The sequence below is a fragment of the Caretta caretta genome, chromosome 18, assembly GCF_965140235.1.
Source record: "Caretta caretta isolate rCarCar2 chromosome 18, rCarCar1.hap1, whole genome shotgun sequence".
Taxonomy (NCBI): domain Eukaryota; kingdom Metazoa; phylum Chordata; order Testudines; family Cheloniidae; genus Caretta; species Caretta caretta.
The window spans coordinates 21,910,352-21,933,346 of NC_134223.1; the positions used below are offsets into that span (position 1 = coordinate 21,910,352).

Here is a 22,995-nt window from a genome sequence, read left to right on the forward strand (position 1 = left end):
TTTTTTAAGAAGCAATTTCCCTCCCCCCCCCTCCTCCCTCCCCCGGCCTCTCTCTCCTCCCGCCCCCGCTCCAGCCCCAACCCCTCCAGCCTGCAGCGACACCCCCCCCCCGGAATTACACATGCCCAGATTGTGACGTCCAGTCTGGTTACCCCGGCAACCGCATCCCATCGTTGGGTTTTTTTGGCACCAGTCCCGAGCAGGGGTGCCGGGGGGGGGCCAGGCTGGGCGCTCCCTGCGGAGAAGGGGCAGGGGGCGGAGGAAAGGCAGCAGACAGAGCGGGCTCTGCAAGGGCGGCTTTTGGGGGTTACCGCTGCCCCCACGTCGTAGGGACAGTCCTGCTATTCGGGGCTTTGTCTTCCATAGGCACCTATTACCCCCCCCCCACACACCTGTCCCCGTGTTTCACACTTGCTCTCTGGTCACCCTATGCTGCTCCCCACCTTGCCCTACCTGGGCACGGCCCGGCTGGGAGGTCTCCTTTGGCATGGGGCAAGGCTGGCAGGGAAGGGGGCAAGCCACGCTCCTGCGCCCCACCGAGAACAGTCTCTCCAGGCGCTGACGGCTCAGCCCCCCCGAGCACTTGGATGCAGAGAAAGGTCAGGGACATGGCCCACAGGTGACCTGCTGCCTAGGAGCCTGAGGGCCAGCACCAGCCCTTGAGCCCTTCTTGTCTCCCCCCCAAGGCCCTGGGGCAACATATTGCCCAGGCAGCCAGGTGCTCAGTTTCCTTTAACTAACAAGTTGACAGGCAAGGCAGCCTGGAAGTGAAGGGCCCACTGCTGGATTCCTCCTGGCCAGAGACCCTGCCTGGTGGAGCCCATTAGTGCCAACCTGGCCCAAAGGAAAGGAGACAAAGAGGCTACTGACCTTAAATACCACCCCTCAGTGCTCTCAAGGCATTATCCTGGAAAGCTGGGGGGGGAGGGGGGTTAATCTATTAGCCCCCATTGAAAACAAAAGGTGATAGCCAGGAAAGTCCGAGCAGGAGAGCCCAGCCTCTACCATTAAGAGCTTTATAAACAGCATCTGCATTTCTGAATAATTCGCCCAAAGCTCGTACTTTATGGGGACTCTCAGGGTGGTACCAGTAATAACTTCCCTGAAGAGCTGGCCGCAGCCAAACTCACAAGCCCTTGTGCTACTGCCTACAATTTTCGAAAAGTGCCTTGAAGAAGCAACGGTGCCCGCAGCGCAGTACATCTCTCTTATCCCACCAACCCCATGACAAAAGCATTCTTTAATAGGGCTGTAAGTCAGCACATGCAGAATTGCACTAATCTTTTGTTCCTGTTTTTTACATTGAGAGGACACAGCAACTCAACCACTAAATCCAGTGAGAGAAAGTTGAAGGAAGCTTATTTAAAAAGAGAGCATTCTGTTGAAATGACTCCCATGCCCTATTTATTAAGGGGACTGGGCATACCCAATTACTTGCCTTTAAAGGGTATTTTTATTGTTCCTTTCTTCTGAAAATACTAGCCACATCATAGTCGAGGTTTAAAAATGGAAGTCACTGAATCCCTCCACAGGACTATTTAGTGAGAAAGAACTTTGAGGCAAGGATGTCTAGCTTATCTCTTGGCTCTAGAACACCTTTGGTTGTTGGGACCAAAGCATCATTGAGAAGGGAAGGTGCCTGGGTGGTTATACACAATAGTTTTTACGCTGCAAGAACCCTGGATTCAGATTCCCAGTTGACACAAATCAGACCTTGCCCCCCCCCCCATCCTAAATTTGCATTCCCCACACCACTACTGCTCAAGCTAAGGCTAAAACTAGAAGACCAGGGATGATGCAGACCAGAACTGACAGCCAAATTTGGAGGAAGTTTGCAGATTGCCTACTAATATGGATGGCTGTAACCTGGTGCCATTTTCACACACCCCAAGAACTAAGGACAGGGTCTGCTGAGATGGACAGACTAATGCTAAACCAAAGCAATCCCTGAGCCCTGCTAGAAAGTTTACACCACATATGTTCTTCCACACCATTGCATTGTGGATGCGCTTTTAACTATCAACACAGAGTATTTTAACAGCATAAGCCCTGCCCCCACAAAAAAAATGTTCTTTAATTTTTATTTATTTATTGGCTGAGTTCAAGCTTCCTGCAAAAACAGCAATTCAGGTTAACAGTTTGGGAATTGTTCTGGTTAAATAAAATGGGGAGAAAGCATTAATTAGATCTACTCAAACCCCATACATTTAGGGCATGAAGATTACTTTGTGTTTTGTCCTGGGCCAGTGCTAAAAAGAGTGACTGAAATTAGTGAGTCACCTGCATTATCTCAGGATAGGTGCTGCAATGTGCTGCAAGTGAAGAGCTGGAAAAGCTTCAGCTGGTGCAGAGTTCAGCAACTCTGCTCCTAAGGAGATGGTCAAACATTGCACCTGTGCGCCATGACATGCCCTCCATTTCTGTTCAGTTCAGGTCTGTAGGTGAAGGTGTCAGTCACAAGATTTAAAGGCTTGTCTACATTAGAAAAGATGCACCAGTTTAACTAGATACATTTTAAATCAGTTTAGTTAGGTTCATGCCATTTTATAGACAAGCCCTAATTCTCAAGACTGTTAGGACTGCCGGTTGCTATGCTGATGGTTCCTGAACTTCATTGTCCTAGACTACAAGCAGGACAATCACAGTTGAGCATCCTCACCTGTGAAACTCTTCTCTGCCATCTCAACAAAGCCCAGCTTTTGCAAGTTTCAGGGCCCATTACATAGCATATTTGTTTCTGCATAACATAATTCCAACAGGTCTCCGTGGAATTCAGTGTATCTGCTAGAACACTGAGCATTGAATAAGCATATCACCCACATTGGGTTTGACGGTGACTGGATAATGTGCTACAGAAATACACTTCCTCCAGGGATCTCAAAGTACTTTACGAAATATTCATTAAGCTTCACAACACACCTGCAAGGTAAGTAACTTTTTTATTGGTGAAGAAATGAGTCTACATGCAACTTGCACCAGTTTAACTAAAGTATTTTTAAATCAATTTAGTTAAACCAGTACAAACCTATTAACAGGAAATGCGTTCACAACTGGCTTATATCAATTTAGGTAAATTTAGTAATTTACCAGTTTTAGTTAAACCACTGCAAGTTCAGGGTGTAGACCAACCCTAAGTAATTTACCCATCGTCACATAGCAACTCCATGTAAGACACGGAAATAAAGCTGAAGAATCTCATCTCCAGTTCCTCACTAGAGGAGCTGAAATTGTCTACCCAAAGTCAGAGGCTCCTATTAAATAACAGTACTCATCTGAATGTTACACAAATACCAGATTTTTACAGGTTAGAAGTTGATACATTTCCCCATAAATACCCACAAATTTCTTTATCTAGGTGTGCCAGGGAAACTGGGAGTGAGAAAGGACTATCCATTCATCACAAGTCATCTTGACTAAAACCCACTCTTATGCAAACAGTGTTTATGTTAATTAGCACTGTAATGATACTTTTTTTAATCCAAAGGTGTTACTACATAAGTTTAGCATGGTTCTTCTTTAATTTGCAAGTAGACAGAAAAGAAATAGTATCAACTGTGACGAAGTGGGACTGTTCTTAATGTTTCCTCTGAATAGTGTGGGGGTGCCTCAGTTTCCCCTAGGCAGTTCTTAAGTATCTAGGTGGTGGGGTAAGGGTGTATGATCATTGCAGTGCCCTAGAGGGCATGTGTGTGCAGGAGTCTGGACACAGAGAATGGCCGACACCCTGTTTCCTGGCAACTGATGGCCTGGGCCCTTCCCCCCCTGCAAGGTGAGAGCTGAAGGGTTGGAGAACAAAGGAATCAGGTGACCTCCTGGCCCGGGAAAGGAACAAAGCCCAGAGGAGGAGGGGCTGGAGGGGTTTTTCAGTTTGGGGCTGGCTGGGACATGGAGTGAAGTGCAGACGTGGTTGTCTGGCTCACTGCCCCCCAGAATGGACCCAGCTGAGGGGTCCCGTTCTCTGCACCTGCAAGCTCTGTTTTAGACCATGTTCCTGTCGTCTAATAAACCTTCTGTTTTACTGGCTGGCTGAGAGTCACGTCTGACTGCGAAGTTGGGGTGCAGGACCCTCTGGCTTCCCCAGGAGCACCGCCTGAGCGGACTCGCTGTGGGAAGCGCACGGAGAGGCAGAGGATGCTGAATGCTCCGAGGTCAGACCCAGGAAGGTGGAAGCTGTGTGAGCTGTGTGTCCTGAAGACAGGCTGCGCACAGAAAGGCGACTACCCCAGAGTCCTGACTGACTTCATGGGGAGCAGTTCCAGAGCATCGCCCAGGAACTCCGTGACAACTGGTGGCAGCGGTGGGATGTACTGCACCCCGTGGATGGCGCTTCCTGCAGTAAGTGACTGGGGAGCAGTAACACGAAGGGGGATTGCCGAGGACCAGGCCTGCTGAAGGCTCAGAGAGGAGCGGTTTCGGGGGGCGGTTAACCCCTGGGAGTGTGTGACCAGCGAGAAGGACTGTGCAGTAATGGGGTCCCCCTGGGGACTGCAGTGAGCAGTCTCAGGGGCGGAGGAATCTGCAGCTCGACCCTGGCAAAGAGGTGGTGACCTCGAGAAGGGCTGGCACACTAGGGGTTCTCCCTGGAAACCGTGGGGAGCTGAGAACACACGGGCCTGTGAGTCCACAACAACTTGGGAGGAGCGGAGTGATGGCCTGTCACCGTCTCCTTAAGAAGGACATTGTAACCCTGTGCAGAAAGAGAGGGTTGAGCGTTGGGAAGTTCACCAAAGCAGAGTTAATCGTGCAGCTGGAGGAGGATGACCGCTCTAAGGAACAGATTCCTGACCCCAACTGGGGCTATAGCAGGATCTGGGAGCAGCTGGAGTGGGAGCCAGGCATCGCCAAGACTCCTGTCCCCGACCAGACGGGGGTCTTCACGATCGGGTTCCCCATCGGGGGATCGAGACGGACGGGACTGGAGCTGAGTCTGAGAGAGCAAGAGGACCCTGGGAGACAGCGAGAGCCCGAGAAAGAGCTGCAGAAGCAGCAGCATGAACTGGCGGTGGTGGGGCGGAGAGGCCTAGGGGACCTCCCCGGGGTGAGTGGGGATAGACCCCGGGGGGCCAGTTCCACAGGGAACCTCGAGACTAAATTGCTGCCCCTGGTTAAGGAGGGGGGATGTGGATGCCACCCCACTGCCTTTGAGCAGGCTGGCGATTTGAACCAGGGGGACCCTGCGGAAAAGCCCCGGTGTCTAGCTCCCTTGCTGGGTCCCAAGGCCATAGACTCCGTCAGCCAGGTGGTTGGGGATGTGGACAGGCTCCCACTCCTGACCCCAACCTGTATGTCGGTGTGGAGTTTCCTGGGGCCAGGCCCCTCGGACCTCCAGTGGGAGCAGAAGGTGATGGTCAATGGGGAGACATTCCTGGGGTGGCCAAAGGGCATGAGCTGCATAAACCTTCCCACATGCGGCCTGCGAGTGCTATCGACCACCCCTGACCTAAGGGAGGGCGTGAAACTGGAAGGGCCTGGTGTAACTCCTACCAAGGAATGGGAGAGATGCTGGGGCATCCATGGGAACGTTGGTGGCTTCGAACTTCCCCAGGTCACCGGCTAAAGTGACCCCGCTCAGTTCGATCTCGAAGGGGGGAGAGATGTGACGAAGTGGGACTGTTCTTAATGTTTCCTCTGAATAGTGTGGGGGTGCCTCAGTTTCCCCTAGGCAGTTCTTAAGTATCTAGGTGGTGGGGTAAGGGTGTATGATCATTGCAGTGCCCTAGAGGGCATGTGTGTGCAGGAGTCTGGACACAGAGAATGGCCGACACCCTGTTTCCTGGCAACTGATGGCCTGGGCCCTTCCCCCCCTGCAAGGTGAGAGCTGAAGGGTTGGAGAACAAAGGAATCAGGTGACCTCCTGGCCCGGGAAAGGAACAAAGCCCAGAGGAGGAGGGGCTGGAGGGGTTTTTCAGTTTGGGGCTGGCTGGGACATGGAGTGAAGTGCAGACGTGGTTGTCTGGCTCACTGCCCCCCAGAATGGACCCAGCTGAGGGGTCCCGTTCTCTGCACCTGCAAGCTCTGTTTTAGACCATGTTCCTGTCGTCTAATAAACCTTCTGTTTTACTGGCTGGCTGAGAGTCACGTCTGACTGCGAAGTTGGGGTGCAGGACCCTCTGGCTTCCCCAGGAGCACCGCCTGAGCGGACTCGCTGTGGGAAGCGCACGGAGAGGCAGAGGATGCTGAATGCTCCGAGGTCAGACCCAGGAAGGTGGAAGCTGTTTGAGCTGTGTGTCCTGAAGACAGGCTGCGCACAGAAAGGCGACTACCCCAGAGTCCTGACTGACTTCATGGGGAGCAGTTCCAGAGCATCGCCCAGGAACTCCGTGACATCAACATTTTAAAACTCTCCCCTGTCAAGTAACTTTGGGTTTCAAGTGAACAGCCCTACTCAAAATTCTGTTTCTATGGGTGCGGTTTTCTGTTGATTAATAATAAAGAGAAAGATTAAATACGGGGTAAAGTTCTCTCAATGCATTAGCATTGTCTGTCATTTAGAACAAATATATTTAAAGAACTAAAGCCTGGAAGAATACATATGAGCTCAGCAGTTAAACATTCTGAGACTCCAAGTACAAGATCACATCAAGTTAGCTTATTCAGGAAGATGCTTGCCGGCAAAAATGTAACTGTTCTGCTGTCATACTTGCTGGGAATGAAACTCAAGTTCTACCTATTTTCTATGCTTCAAGACCAGTAACCCTGAAAACACTGGTTATCACAATCATTTTGCTACTAGATTTATACAGACCTTGCTATAACATGGTCCTAGGCTATAGCATAGATGGTCACCTTAACAAAATGTTACCAGGTCCCTTGATTTGACTGTAAGCGTAGCAGTCAGGCCTTCAGTAAGCCAGGACAGATGGCATGCCATGACCAAGTGCTCATCTGGTTACAGCCTCCATTTTAACACTGTTTGCACCCTCACCACTGTTACAAACTGGTTTGTACTCATGCTATAGACTAAGTTACTGGATGGATGGAGTCTAGTGTCAACGTTTGAGGATTCAGAGAACACTGTACATGAACACGGATGTGGGGGGGGAAATCACACTGATGCAAGAACTGTAAACATGATTACATGTGGGACAGACAAAATTGTCCATGATCACTGCAAGTTGTTGATCCTTGCTTTGCACTGTTCATGTTTTTCACATCAGGTGTTGATGCATCTTGCTTCAAAGTGGTTAATGGCAACATGACAAATCTGCTGCCACCCTGTTGTGGGCTACTGCTTCCTAATTACTGAAATTGACCTGATAGGCTTTCAAGTTTGATGTCAGTGTATCTTCATACCATTTGTACTGACCACCATGAGAGCAGGTGCCTTGTTTTAACTGACAACAAAACACAGCCATGGGTATTCTCAAGTCTACCATAAGAAGCTGGCCAGACCAACACAGCTCAGCTATTATGAGCACGCTTTGAATGCTGGTAATGATAAAGGATTTCAGTATTAGGCATTTTGTCCTGCCATTTGCCCTTGCAAACAGATTGAAAACAGCAAGTATGGAACTGACAAGTTTTCTGATATGACGGCAATGTGTTGTCCACATCTCACAACCATACAGAACCGTTGTTAGCACAACTGACCAACCGACATTTAGCTTAGTGCTTGTTTTGATGCCTCTCCCTATCATTCCATTGGCACTGTGACAACATTCCAAATGCAGAGCTAATCTTGGCTATGCAATGGGTAATCTCATCTTCTGAGACACTCTAGGTAACAACTTCTCTATGGACCTGAGAAGAGCAGTCAGTTTTCCAAGCTTGAAATATTTATTTTCTTCACTGGCTTGAGTCACTGTTTATGTTGCTTGAAAGCAATATGAAGAGATATTTGACTTCCCACGAGCCTATGATCTGACCAACAGTTGGCACCTATCATGATGCAAATGAGCTTAACATCATGGAGATCTCTTCACTATACAATAATGTAATCATGTCACAGTGTTCTGAACAGGGGTGCATCCTGGTAGTCTTATTTATTGGCCTGCTGAAACACTTACTGGTGATGACTAGGTTGTGCTCAGTGCATTTGGAAAGTAGCAGCAAGCTGCTGCAGCTCACATTAGCAATTCTGTGATGAGCTATCACATTGCCCCATAATGTATAGTTCCGACCAACCCTAGTATTGTAATCACACAGGATGATCAATCTATCATTACAAGGAACTGACCTGATGATATTATCAAGGGTTTGATGAAGATATGGACAACTATCTCCATAGATAATTCTCAGTGCATATGCGCTAATCACAGAAGCATAACGACCTTTAGCAAAGCTGACACAGAGTAGCGTAAGTTTGTCATTAACACCCTTCGGCAATGACTCAAATTTGTGGGCAGTCGTAAAGCAGATGGCAAACCCCACAGTGTTCATCCTCAGACTTGCCAATTGAATAAAAAGTATAAACTATACCCGCTGCTTCCAGCTGCGACTCACTAACTAGTCTTGTCTCGCCGAGTGCAGCAATATCTATATTGTACCATGCCAATATTCTAGACTATAACAGTTCTATGTTTAGGTCCATTACCTGTCAAGGAGTGTGTGAAGTTTCCAGGTTACAAAATTTTCTACAATGGATTGGGAACCCACACCTGCAAGAACCATGCTGAAAAGCTTAACCAGTCCCGCCATAACTCTACTTAATTTTTCAAAGTTGTCATATGGACAGAGCCCAGACTTAAAGTCATTGCACTAGAAGTACAAGGTTTTTTGGTGCTTTATAAGACTCCCCTCAGGCTTTGACCCTAAGCATTTGTTAAGTCACAGCTGCTTGAAGAATTTTGAAGGGGCTGGCCTACTTCTAGAATGCAGTAAAGTCAGGTTCCAGGCCTAGGCCAGCAAAGCTCATGTTGCTCATCAGCCCTTCCACCGATTCAGCAGCAACACTGTCTATCTTCGAAGGGACACATGGCCAGCCCAGTACCACCATAAGAATGGCAACTCAGACAGAAGGAAGGGCAGGGAAGAGAAAAAACAAGAAAAACATTTTGTATGGTTTAATGCTTCAGCTTCACAAAGCTTTAGAGACTAACTCTCAACATCACTCCAAGGTAACAGTTTTAATTTAAATTACAGCAATGGGGGGATAGGGGTGGGGAAGGAAGATGAGCCATGCCACACCACAAAAGTCAAGTCTCGGTTTGAAATGAGGGAACTGCACAGGCAACAGATTCTCTGAAATATTCTAGCAGAGTCAAAACTGGCTGGAAAACCCACTTCCTACAGATGTTTAAGATCCCACATGCATTCATAGTGTCAGTCCTTCACCCTCTCTGCTCTCAGCCTGAAAAACTCCCCACTCCAGCTGAGGGCAGAATACTTTGGGCAGTTAAGACTTAGGTTGCAGTAGGTATTTAATGTATTGTTGTAAAATGTTCTCTGGAGGCTGTATTAAGGACACTGCCCAAATAAAGTAGGGTGAGATTTATCTTCTCTATCATCCACAATGATTCCACCACCACTCTTTTACTACTGCAGCCCAGGAAGGGGAAAAGAACTTTATAGTTCCTTTGTCAATAGATATTTAATGAATTTTAAAGTCATGTATCTCGATATTTCTTTTTTTTTCTTTTTTTTTTTTTTTAAATCTGACAGCATAAAAGGGCAGTTACTGGGTAAAATTTTCAAAGCCAAATAGGGTATTTAGCCACAAAACTCCACTCAGATTAAGAGGAGTTGTGGCAAAATCTTTGTCAGCGTTGAAAATCTCAACCCCCTATAACTAAAAAAATTATGCCATAGCTAAGGACCTTATTAAAACAAAGCAAGGCCAGTGAGTTACATGAACACCGGAGAATATTAGGCCTAGGCTTTACTTACCTTAAAAGTGTTGTATCACGGGATAAATCCTGATCCCAGCGATGATCTTTTCCAGACCGCTTACCAAACTTCAGTGTAGAATATTTTAATCAAGCTATAAAGCCTCTGAAAAGAGACCATTAAGTATTGCTGTACTTGGAGCATCACTATAATGAAGAGGAAATCTCAATTCTCCAATAAAAGGAGAAAACTTAATATCTCCTTCATGAGGAACCTCAGATTTTCTGAACAAATTCTCTGAATTAAGAGTAATGAGAGAAAATTTCTGATAGTGGGGGTTGAACATTATTCTTATAATGTAAACTGTAAACCTTATCTATGAAGTAGATCGATATGAAGAAGTAGGCTTTAGAGTGATCCCTATGTAATCTGAACAACTGGAAGAGCGGCCGATATCTAGAGTTTGGAAAACACAAAAAATGTTAACATTTTTTCCCCACATTTTATTGAAGGAAATTTAATGTACAAAATATTTCCAGATCCACATGCATTTAATCCTCCTCTTCCTCCTCTTCTTCATCCTGGTTAATCTGGAAGTATCGCAATTCATAGCTTTCCTTGCTATTGGCAACTACACGCAGCCAGTCACGCAAGTTGTTTTTCTTCAGATATTTCTTAGTGAGGTACTTCAGATATCTGTGGAAAGAAGGCAGCCAATAATTGAACTGAAGACTCTATAAAAATTACTCGTTCTACATTACATGCTCTTAAAATCTTGTGTGCTATTTAATTGAATTTCCCTACCTTGCATTATTTAATAGTGGCTTTCATTTTCACCTCTGATAACAAAAAACAGGAGTTTGTCTTAACATTTTCCTCACGCTTTATAAGAAAATGATGATAAGATTGGCTGTAATGATGTAGATTGTAACGTGCCATTTTACTTTTTCAGAAACAAAGAAAATGTGTAGGTTGAAAGTGTTTTTGCATTTTCACGTCTGCAACGTTTGCCTAATAGCAGCATTTAATATTGTCTTTTCTGAAGACACTCCCCTGTGGGACCCTACCACTAACTCACCTTAAAAGGACAAATTGTCTCTTCCATTAATGTTTTGACAAGCAGTTTTAAAAACAATTTTTCTTAAAAGAAAAACTGTCACCTTTGTGAGAAATTACATTCCTGCAAGGCAAGCCAAAAAGCATGATATTACTGCAGAAGTATTGTATTACTTGTATTACTCACAACAGTGACTGAGAAAGTAAAGCAATTCACTATGAGAGGATGGCCAAGTTACACAATGTCACAGCCCCAAACCAGTAAACACAAAACACGTTTTAGAAGAGGGCACCTACAAGACAAAGAATGCTCTCTCAATACAAAAGGAAAGCACATTTAACCTTCCATTCCACCCAAGCTTAGACACCATGAGCCAACTTCTATAGGCCTTACTTTAGCAAAACTCCCTTTGGAATCACTGAAGTAAAAACAGCAGAATGACATGCATTAAAACCAGAGGATTCTGAGAATGAGACACTATGAATCACAGAATCAATCTTGTGTAACAGAGGTATGCCACACAATGCAGAAAGGCTAGCCATTCTCTTCCTCTCTCAAAACCAAACCAAGAAACAACAAGAAAAAAAAAGATTAAGTTAAATTTCTGTGGTATCAAATAAAGTTTAACCAGAGAAGCTGTAAAACCTCTCAGAGAGAAATGGACCAACTGACATTTTTCAATTCTTTACTAAGTCATTATTGCAGTAGTGCTCAGAACGTGCTAGGTTCTGTGCTGACATGCAGGAGACTCTCCCTGCCTTGAAGACCATACAATCTTAAAAGGACAACACAAAAGGGTAGGTGAAAGGTAGGCAACATATATGCAAAATAATCAGGGGATGTGTACGAACACATTTTATACATAAAAACATGGAACTAAGTCTCAAGCTTCCCCTCAGCCTAGTCCCTGCTAATTTTGGAAGAGTAAAAACATTTATAGCTTTTAAGTGGGTCTAGAAAAATGAGTCTTTAGGATCTGATTGAGAAAAGGGTGGAGGTTGGGCAAATAGGATGAAAGGGCGTTCCAGGTACAAGGGGAGAGCATGGAAGAAAGCATAAAGATGACAAAAGACACAACAGGAGGGTATCAAAGCTAGCATTGTTGGCAGATGGGGACAAAAGGAACAAGAAAGTAGACAAGGTCAATGGTGTAGGTAGGGACTGCTCAGTGTAAGGCCTCGAAGAGACAACTATTGTATGAAAGATACACTGGAAGATGTTTAACTGCTAAAAGTCAATGATTTTAAGTACTTTGCTGACCAACAGATAAGACATTTAAATGTATTTCTAATGTATTGGTAGTTTATACATTTTCCCCCCAAAGATGTTTTTTCATAATTTAGACTTCTTTGAATGATTAATATTGTGTCATTACTAGACTATCCTTTAAAAGGAAGGAATTCATTTAATTTATTTTCCACTTCAATATTCAAAAAATTCTCTCAGCAGCCTAATCAGCTATTTAGAAAATTAGCCCCAAATAAATGAGGTGTCAGTTTCTATTTCAGAGTGTGCATATGTCTTCATTTAAATATTAGTACCAAATACTAAATGTAATCATGATAAATGTAAATTGGTCATCTGTTAATCACTAATTTCTGAAGACTTCATATGAAGTTTAAAATATTAGCACCTACACAAGTAATGAGAATACTAAGAAAACCATGTTTAGGAGGGAATTAAAATCTGCACATAGATGTTACTAAATAAATTCAACTTCAGGCTTTTTAAAAAAACTATTTAAAAATTCACAAGTACCTACTGTACCCTGATATGAACTGACTAGTGTGTCAACCAGAGAAAATCAAGGACCAAAGCATCAGTAGGATTAAAAAAGGTTAATACACAAACCATCCACTACAGAGGGTATATAATAACTTAAATAAATGCAACATAAAATCTACTAAATTAAAATTTTCAACAACTGGTAACAGAAAGGAGGATACTGTTGATACACAGCAAGTGATCAAAGTGCATTTAAAGGTCACTTTTGCATGGAATTTTATTAAAAATTGGACCTATGCACCCTTTTTGCTTGTTGTTTCTTCTGCTTTTATTTTAGCCATAGAAATATCAATTATCTGAATTCTGGCCTTCCCAGTTCATTCTGGAGGGTCTATCAGATAACTCAATATGTATATAATGACAGGTTTCAGAGTAACAGCCGTGTTAGTCTGTATTCGCAAAAAGAAAAGGAGTACTTGTGGCACTTTAGAGACTAACCAATTTATTTGAGCATAAGCTCAAATAAATAAATAAAGCTGTAGCTCACAAAAGCTTATGCTCAAATAAATTGGTTAGTCTCTAAGGTGCCACAAGTACTCCTTTTCTTTTTATGTATATAATGCACACCTACTCAACTAACTGAAAGGGTGAGCAAGGTGAACCTGGAACAAATGCTTCCTTTCACCAAAACGTTATTCACTCATGTTAACCAGGCATTAAAAAGAGACTTAAAATAGTAACTAAAAATCAGTTCTTCAATTGTTCAACTTTCACTGTCTGGAGTTATGCGATATCAAGACTTCATTGGTTCTCCAGGTTTCAGAAAAGCTTCCAAGGCAGACAAGACTTGAACTTCTAATGTAAAAAGAAAGCAGAAAAAAAAACACCTTTAAGACACCTTTCAGACCCTCTCAAGGCATCACTGAGAAGCCGAAAGGTGTCACTCTTAAGGTGTGAAATGGCTGTCAACTGGGCAGAGTATTTGCATTTTATGTTAAATGGAGGATTGCTGAGATTTCCAAAGCTAGCCTATTATGTCAGTAAAAGGCATAACCCAGCAATTAAATTATAGCAGGTTACCAACAGAAATGTATCCACCAAATATTTCTTGTAACTCTTATGTCCTACCATGTACCAAAGGATTTTACTTCAAACATTTGCAAATTGTTTTAAGTGTCAAGAACTTAAATTGGTCATAAACAACCTCTTTGAAAAATAGTTTACTTATCAAAATGAAGAGGTAGCCGACCAGCCTTGACATGGCAATGGGCCACCTAATTCATAGGGACAGACTGAACTAAATACTCTAAACAGGAAAGTAATAACTTGTCATATATATTTCTACCTACTGGCACTTAAGTTTGTATTAAGTGCAATCTTAGCTCCGCTGATGAGAATGGTAAAACTCCTACTGACTTCAACAGAACAAAGATGTTACTCATTGTATTGAGTTATCTGATAGACCCTCCAGAATGAACTGGGAAGGCCAGAATTCAGATAATTGATATTTCTATGGCTAAAATAAAAGCAGAAGAAGAAACAAGCAAAAAGGGTGCATAGGTCCAATTTTTAATAAAATTCCATGCAAAAGTGACCTTTAAATGCACTTTGATCACTTGCTGTGTATCAACAGTATCCTCCTTTCTGTTACCAGTTGTTGAAAATTTTAATTTAGTAGATTTTATGTTGCATTTATTTAAGTTATTATATACCCTCTGTAGTGGATGGTTTGTGTATTAACCTTTTTTAATCCTACTGATGCTTTGGTCCTTGCTGCTCTGGCATGCAGCGTGCTGTGCTCCACCTAGTTACCACACCCCACTCCAAATGTGGTTGTATTTCAGTTGGTCTGTATGGACAATTAAGCACTTTCCGCTCCATTGGGATGAAAGGCCCTGTAGAAATGTAAATACTACTGCTCCGATATATTGGTTACTAGCATTTTTGAAAGCTACCATGTCTGTTTCTGCATAATCCAGCAGAAATTTAACACTGTCAAAACACTCACATGCTTAACCTAGATCTGACGATTAAAGCTGTTCAGTGATTCAGGTTGTTTGTGAATTTCTACTGTATCCTTTTCAAATGTGGTTATGGCCAAAAAATCATTTGAAAGATATGTCCTACTTTTAACCTCACTTATTTTATACAATTTACAAGTCAAAACAAGATTGTACATCCAAGCAACTAAATGGAACCAAGTTCAGCTGGGTCCTGATGTTAGTTCCTTGCTTCCAGGAATGCTGCTGTTACATTCTAGAAGGATGGTAACTGATGCAGGATTTGAGGAGACAGAAGAGGAGCATATTAGAATGGTTCCAGTCAGCGTATTTTTAGACATGCCTGCTTTGTTATATATGCAATCAGAGGTTTCAATCAATTTAATAAAATTACCAAAAACATGTTGTGGGAAGCGTAACAATGCTCACTTTGTAAAATGGTATCTCCATGTTAAATAGAGATAACTGATTGCATTGCTGCATAATGTAATTATTGTTTTGTCTCTGATATTACATGGCAAAGATTTATAAACCTGTTAACTTCCTAAATAAAAAAGAAATAGTTCCACTGAATAATTAAAATGTATGTCTCCCAGTAATTTTTGGGCTTTACCTGCTTTTTTTTAAAATAATTTTTAGGGGACAGTATAAAGGTGGGGTGGGAGGCTGAAGTCCGGTAGGATGACCAGGAAATGGAAGATTATATAGTAGTGGGAATAATCTGGATTGTTTTAATTTCTAGCCTTATTTTGAGATATTTTAGGAGGTTGTAGAACTGTTGTATAAAAAAAAGTTTTTTGTTAGGCGTCAGCTGCACACCACTGAAATATCTTCCACCGTAAAACTCTAACGAAGGTTTTTGTTTAGGAACAGAAATACAGTCACTATGCATAACCACATGTGCAGTTCACCAGTGGAGCTGAAAGCCATTTCCCAAATCCTCTCCAAGACAGACCTGTCTTGACTTGTTTTCAACTTGTAGTAATGAGACGTAAGATTGTCTAATGCATTAATATTTAATGGCAGAGATTCTGAGGACCCAGAGGATCAGAGTTAGTCATAAAAAAGAAAGCATTAGGAAAGAAGTGTTATGAATGTGATGCTTGTCAATTAGGAAAGTGACCTGCCTCTTGGTGACACACTCGAGTTCTAAACAAAGTGAGAGAGAACTCTCCTAGTGGTATAACTGTTCAAATTGTCATCATCGGTGTCTTTTAAATTGTCACTCTAAAAGACCAAACCATGGTCTTCCTACAGTAAATTTAGCAAAAGGTACAGAACAACAATCGTGAACTGTGAAGTCCTCATAGGGAGTCAGAAGGGACCATCATGATCATCTCATCTGACCTCCTCCACATTGCAGGTCACAGAACATCACCCACCCACTTCTGTAATAGACCCCTAACCTCTGGCTGAGTTACTGAAGTCCTCACATCATAATTTAAAGATTTAAAGTTACATGGAATCCACCAATTACACTAGTTTAAACCTGCAAGTGACCCTGTGCCCCATGCTGCAGAAAAAGGCAAAAAATCACCAGGGTCTCTGCCAATGTGACCTGAGGGAAAATTCCTTCCTGACCCCAAATATGGCTATCAGTTAGACCCTGAGCGTATGGGCAAGACCCAGCAGCCAGACACCTGGGAAAGAATTCTCTGTAGTAACTCAGAGCCTTTTCAATGTAGTATCCATTGGAGATATCTGCTGCTAGTAGTAGATCCTCTAATCTACTGAAGCCTATTCACTTATCTACAGAATAGGTATAGCATAGACAGCAGCCACAAACACGTTCTCACTACCCTCTTCGCTAACACAAGTCAAGGCTGACCTAGAGGGCAGGAAGTTCAAACTCCATAGACCCTTAGCTGAGACTGCCAAAAGGGGGCCAAACAGCATCAATGGTGACTGATGTTTGTTGTACCAACATCAGTACATTAGAATCTGGACTGTGACATCATAAATACCACTGAAATCTGATGGCTGTTGTCATTACCAACCTGAGATTGATTGGAACTAGCCTTCCAGAGAGAAAAGCTTTGTATCCCACTCCTTAACCCCTTTAGCTAGACATTCCCTTTACATTATTCCAATAAATTTACACTGCCTCCTCTCCCTTACCTCTTGGAAAATGGCACCTCTGAAGTTACAGTAATTTTGCTCTTGCTTCTCTCAATGGTCACCACACCTCCACCCAGATTACCAGCTTTTCCATTCACTTTGATTCGTTCCTGCAAGAACTGCTCCTGCAAAATAAGGGTAAGATTTGTTAGTCAGAGTTATAGCCATAAAGTCTCTCTGCCTCGAATGGCAAAATGTCTCCACTAACTTCCTAGCATCCAAAACATAAGATTGAAGAGCATTTCCCCCCAAATTTACTTTAACCAAAAGCCAGACAAGTTTTAAAGTGACTTTCTCACACATCAAACATTGAAAGCAAATGATTACTATATTCCTCCCAAAGACTTAGGCCCGGAACCTACAAAGATTAATATGATTAGTCCTACTGGCCTAAATGGGACTACCCAGGTACCTAATATTAAGCATATGCACAAATCATTGCAGAATCACTGTTATAGTGAGCAACACCCATCAGGCCTTTGATGCTTGGACGTATTCACCAGTCTTAGGTATTCATCTTTCTGGATATCTGACAAAAATAAGGTTATAAGGATTCAAGTTCCTACAAAGGTTTAAACCACAATAAAGAGGAAACTTAATGGCCACCTTTATAAAACTTACTTTCCTAATTTCACATCTCACATTTAGTGATAAAGAGCATACAAAAAGGATTCTAAAAGATTGTAGTGATATAAGAATCCTACCAAAGTGTCTCATACACATTTCAGCTAGCCCATTTCCCTTTGAAATCCCATAAGCCACTATGCAGCCATCAAAGAAAATATAGCAGTGGCCATCTTCTCTGCAAAGTATATCCAGTTGGAGGCTCCACAACCAATAACAAAATAGTGATCACGAAGAAACTAGAAGGTGTCTAAGTTATAAATTTGAAATTCTAGTATTTTACCAGGATGTCAAAGTTATAAAAAATCTGAAGTCTGATGACCTTCAGTATTCTATTATAATCCTAATGGGATGATCAGCTCAGCTCGCTGAATCAACAACAGACACCTACATGTCTGATAAGGACTTCAATAAATTAAAAAGGCACTGAGCTACACTCGAACAGCACTGTTCCACCCAATCACCTCCATCACCTCGTATCATTTTATTTTTGATCTATGAAATGGGTATAGTATAAAAAAGTGTTTAAACTCGAAGTCTTAAATAAAGTTACATAGTAATCATTGGACAATACACCATGAATAAAAAATATTTACACATTCAGAACTACATTTTATAAAAAAAAAATACAGGGCTGTTGAAAGAGTTCCCAGTACTTCCAAGAAATGTCAGTGTTACAAACAATTCTAGTATTTCCCACAATGATCCTGATCAGCAGGCATTAAATTAGCAAACCAATAGAAAATATAGTTGATCAAAGTCAGAACTATATGGCCTAGTTTCTAAAGCCACTTGTTGGTTTAGGATTAATGACTGCATTTGTAGCAAGCCCACAGAATACAGGACATTTCACAGTTATTTATATGAAGGTAATTCAAAGAAAGTAGACAATTCAGTTCAAGAATATTCCAACACAACACTAGAAACTGCCCTCCACAGACCTGAAAAGCCACAACATAACTCAGTAGCCAGAAACGTTTGTTGTAAAGAGTTAGGCCTGGTCTACACTACAGAGTTAAGTCGACGTAAGGCAGTTTACATCAACCTAACTCTGTAAGCATATACACTAAAATGTAGCTCCCAGCAATGTAACTTGCCACAACACTAACTTAATAACTCCATCTCCGCAAGAGGTATAGTGCTTAAGTCGTGTCGGCGTAGACCAGTGGTTCTCAACCTATATACCATTGTGGGCCGCATCCAATACTACCTGTATGGCCCTGAGAATATCACATGGTCCGCAACTGTGTGCTGACTGGGCCACAGGTTGAGAACCACTGGTGTAGACACTGTGTTGCTTACATCAACTGTTGCTGCCTTTCAGAAATTGTCCCGCAATGCCCCAGGCTGGCAGTTAAATTGGTGCAAGTGCTCCTGGTGAGGATGTGCACCACCGACACAAGGAGCATAGCATAAACGTGTAAAACCAATTCAATTACTGCGGTGGCTGTACATCGACATAACACAGGGCATGTCTACACATACAGGTCTGCAGTACCACCACTGCAGCACCTCTGGTGAAGACACTATGCCGACGGGAAAGAGCTCTCCTGTCAGTATAATAAAACCACCTCAACGTGTGGCAGAAGCTATGTCAATGGGAGAAGTGCTCCCAATGACATAAGCGCCAGTGTGGACAGCGCTATATCGGTGTAATTTATGTCGCTTGGGGGGGAGGTTTGTTTGAGCAATATAAGTTCTGCCAACATAAGCTTTAGTGTAGACATAGTCTTAGGTTGATTTAAATTTGCAGTGCAGAACAGCTATCCAAGAGAGATCCCGATCAACACAGAGAATTTATGTTAAGTAAATCCACTTTAAAACTTGTTTTTTTTATCCCAGAAGGATGCTAGCACTGTTTGAACATGCTTTCCCTGGCTACATATAGCAACCCAACAGTGCTAAAACTATTCTACAAACTTACATTAGGCAAAACTAGTGCAACGAACAGCCCAAACTTTCAACTTCAGCATAGAACCTATGCTTTTTACAGAAGGTTGCAATGGTTGGTTGTAATACCTGGGAGAGAGTCTTTAGTCCTGACCACCTGAAGCCTCCAAAGCACTGTCCTCCCAGCTGCACAAAGGTTCAGTTGTCCTAATTTCATTACACAATGTTTGCTTCACATCTGGAAGTAAGCCTAAAGCCCTTGTTCCCAGCATTATGGGATAAGCGAGTCACATGCCCCAGAAAACACAGTACAACCAAAGGTGTACTTTGTGCTATGCATGGACTTGCCTGTTGTGTGGACACAGTAAACCACTTCAAGAGACCCAGACAAACAATTTATGCTATTAATGTCACCACAATTTTCAGAATAGCAGCTGTGTTAGTCTGTATTCACAAAAAGAAAAGGAGTACTTGTGGCACCTTAGAGACCAACAAATTTATTTGAGCATAAGCTTTCGTGAGCTACAGCTCACTTCATTGGATGCATTCAGCAGTAGCTACTGCTACTCTGAAACCTGTCATTATGCAAGGCACTGAATTTGGCCGTATGGAGTGGAAATCTATCAACTTCATGAAAAAACTTGTACAGATACAGACAGACATCATCTTCCTTTTCAAATGTAAACAGATGGACATCATACCAAAAGGACTGAAGGTAAAAAATCTATTACAATCTACATACCTCACAGACTATGCTGACAGCTTGTGCCACACGGTCCACTGAATGCATCCGATGAAGCGAGCTGTAGCTCACGAAAGCTTATGCTCAAATAAATTTGTTGGTCTCTAAGGTGCCACAAGTACTCCTTTTCTTGTCACCACAATGGTCTTCTCACTTAAGGTCAAATTCTGCACTGACTTCACATCATTCATGTCCTCATCTATCATCACTGACTTAAGTTATTACAACAGGTGCAAACTGGAACAAATATGAACCCTACATGTAGAATCACAAGAAATCCTGCCATATTTAACTGGAGTCTCACACTTCATGCATCAGTTATTGTTCGGCCATGACCACACCAGCAAAATACTAATAGTTTCCCTTCAGTCAAGGCTGAACAAAAATGTATGTATATGGCTTCCAATGTCAAATGTGACAGGACTGCTAATATAGACAGAGTATTAGACTTCATCTTGACTAAATAAAATGGTCAAATGTAGATCAATCTAAGACAGCATGTATTAGCTAAGCATAAATGAAGCTCAACCTTTTCACCCTAGTGTATATGTAGAGCAACACCTTGTAGCTTGATTTAGCTGGCCCTGTTCTACCCTAGGGTAAACGTGACAATTTTTCAGACAAAACAAAGCCTAAGAGACAATCTAAATGCCTATGGAACTTCTAAAAGTTTTGCCGTAAAACACTAGTCTAACAAAAGGTTTTGTCATACACTCAGGCTTGGACTATGCTACCCAGGGAACATACAATTAGTGTGATTTAAAGCCAGCATGGAAAGGGTTTGCCTTACTATTCCAGAAGAGCAGCCAGGGTCTGAAAGGTGCTAGAAGCAAATATGGTTCCTTTCATGAGAATCATGCATTAACTTTGCAAAGTTCCACTTAGCTGCCAGCCCAAGGTGAGTGAAATCAAAATTTACCAATTCTCAATGCCAAGCACTAACCAGTGCCCACCCTTTTAACAACATCTCATCAACAGTAAGATTTTTAGATAAATCCCAACATTGCTTCTCTATTGGTAATAGTCACAGTAGAAACCCTGCTGTAGATCAGCTTCTATAGCCACCTGCCTTTGAATGCCATACAACGAAACCTTGCTCAAAGCAGATCTGTACAGGAGCCTTCGCAACACAAGGTTTCCCACCACAGCACTGCATTGCGAGCAACTTTTTGCCAAACCTAGCATAGGTAAGGCTTTAAAGGTGGTGATACTGTTGCCACTAACTGCAGCTTAAGGGGGAGGAGACAACTGGAAAGAGAGAAGGAAAGTTCCCAACAGGATGGGAAACAGGCTCAGGAAATAGAGGTTTATAGTTAGCAGCGGCTATGACCAAGCAGGCCAACACTAATGTACACCTTTGGGGATATGAGAGAATGTTAGAGAGTGATGCATGGAAGGGAAGAACAAGTCAGTGGATTTTTGCGATAATAAATATATTTTCATAATCATTTCATTTAGCTACCAAATGATTCCTTTGCTGGACCCCCCAGCGGCAAACGCCATTACAGTTAAAGACACACTGATGGCAGAGCATTTAAAACTTACGAAGTTGGCTGCGTCCATGATTCCATCTTCCACGGGATGGGTGCAGTCCAGAGTAAATTTTAGGACCTGCTTCTTTTTTTTGCCACCTTTCGTCGCAGGCTTCTTCTGTGAAGCCAGAAAGAAATGAAGCGACACAGGTTACGCATGCTAAGATGAACCTTAGGCTGGGGCACGAGCTGCAGGGGCCTGTCTTAACGGCAGGGAGTGCGACAGAAGGGCAGAGCTCGTTCGCCGCGCTGCCAGGCCCTGGAGACATCGGCACCCCCGGACAGGCCGCGCCGTGTCCCCGACCAGATTTCTCAGGGCCACGCAGCCAGGGGAGGGTGACAGGACCGCGCGGCGCCCGGCTCTGACGGCTACCCCAAGCCCCCCAGCCTCGGGAGCCAGACCGGCGCCTCCGTGCGGCCGCGAGGCGGGGGCCGCCGGGGAGCTCCTGGCCTGCAGCGCCCAGACCCCGGGGGAGGGGGCGGCGCCACAGGAGGCGCCGGGAAGCGGGGGGGCTCCAAGGCCGGCCAGGCCGCAGCGGGAAAGAGGCCCCCGGCGCGGCGGGCGAGGCCCCCCGGGCCCTCAGGAAGCGACGGCGGGAGCAGGAGGGCTCGCGGCCTCCCCCGGCACCCGCCCCGCAGCGCGCGCCCGGCCGGCCCCCCGGCCGCCCCCGCGCCAGGGGAGCCGAGCGGCCAGGGCCGGAGCCCGACGGGGGTCGGGCCGGGGCTCGGAGCCCGCGGGGAGGCCGGCCCGGGCCCGGCGTGGCTGGACACTCACCACAGGCGCCATGGCGGCTGCAACGAGAGGAGCAGAAAGGGAGGGCGGCGCGACGCGCATGCGCCAAATCCCCCGTGTGCACCTGGCGCATGTGCCGACTACACCCCCGCGTGCGTCTCGCGCAAACGCGCATGTGCCACCCGCCCACCCCACCCCCGGAGCACGCAGAGCGCAGGCCATGCCAGCCAAGCACTGAGCGAATAGATTTCCCCCGGCCGCCACCCCTTAGCCATCTGCATCTCTGGGATCGATTAGCGCTACCTGTGCAGGGACTGGGATCCGGACCCGTCCCCTGCCTCTCAGGCGGTGGGGGATCTGGGCAGGGGGCGGGGCCTGGCGGGGGGGATGGATGGGGGGGAGCAAGGGCCGGGGGGGGGTCTGGGAAGGGAGCAGGGGCTTGGCGGGGGGGGGGCATCGAGGAAGGAAGCAGGGGCCTGGCTGGGGGGGTGGATCTGGGAAGGGAGCAGGGGCCTGGCTGGGGGGGGATCTGGGAAGGGAGCAGGGGCGGGGGGTGTCGAGGAAGGAAGCAGGGGCCTGGCGGAGGGGGGGGTGTCGAGGAAGGGAGCAGGGGCCTGGCTGGGGGGGCATCGAGGAAGGAAGCAGGGGCCTGGCTGGTGGGGGGGATCTGGGAAGGGAGCAGGGGCCTGGCTGGGGGGGGATCTGGGAAGGGAGCAGGGGCCTGGCTGGGGGGGGATCTGGGAAGGGAGCAGGGGCCTGGCTGGGGGGGATCTGGGAAGGGAGCAGGGGCCTGGCTGGGGGGGGGGGAT

At 44.7% G+C, this 22,995-nt stretch overlaps 1 protein-coding gene across 1 annotated transcript; it reads right to left on the reverse strand.

The window, feature by feature from the left end:
• Positions 1–10,247: 10,247 nt before the first annotated feature.
• Positions 10,248–22,350, reverse strand: RPL22 (ribosomal protein L22). The gene is made up of 4 exons (XM_048825291.2): positions 22,229–22,350; positions 21,467–21,571; positions 16,666–16,790; positions 10,248–10,461 (listed from the first exon to the last, which is right to left on the reverse strand). The coding sequence occupies exons 1-4, from the start codon at positions 22,286–22,288 to the stop codon at positions 10,317–10,319; spliced, it is 435 nt and encodes a 144-aa protein (XP_048681248.1). The 5' UTR covers positions 22,289–22,350; the 3' UTR covers positions 10,248–10,316.
• Between the last annotated feature and the right edge of the window lie 645 nt (positions 22,351–22,995).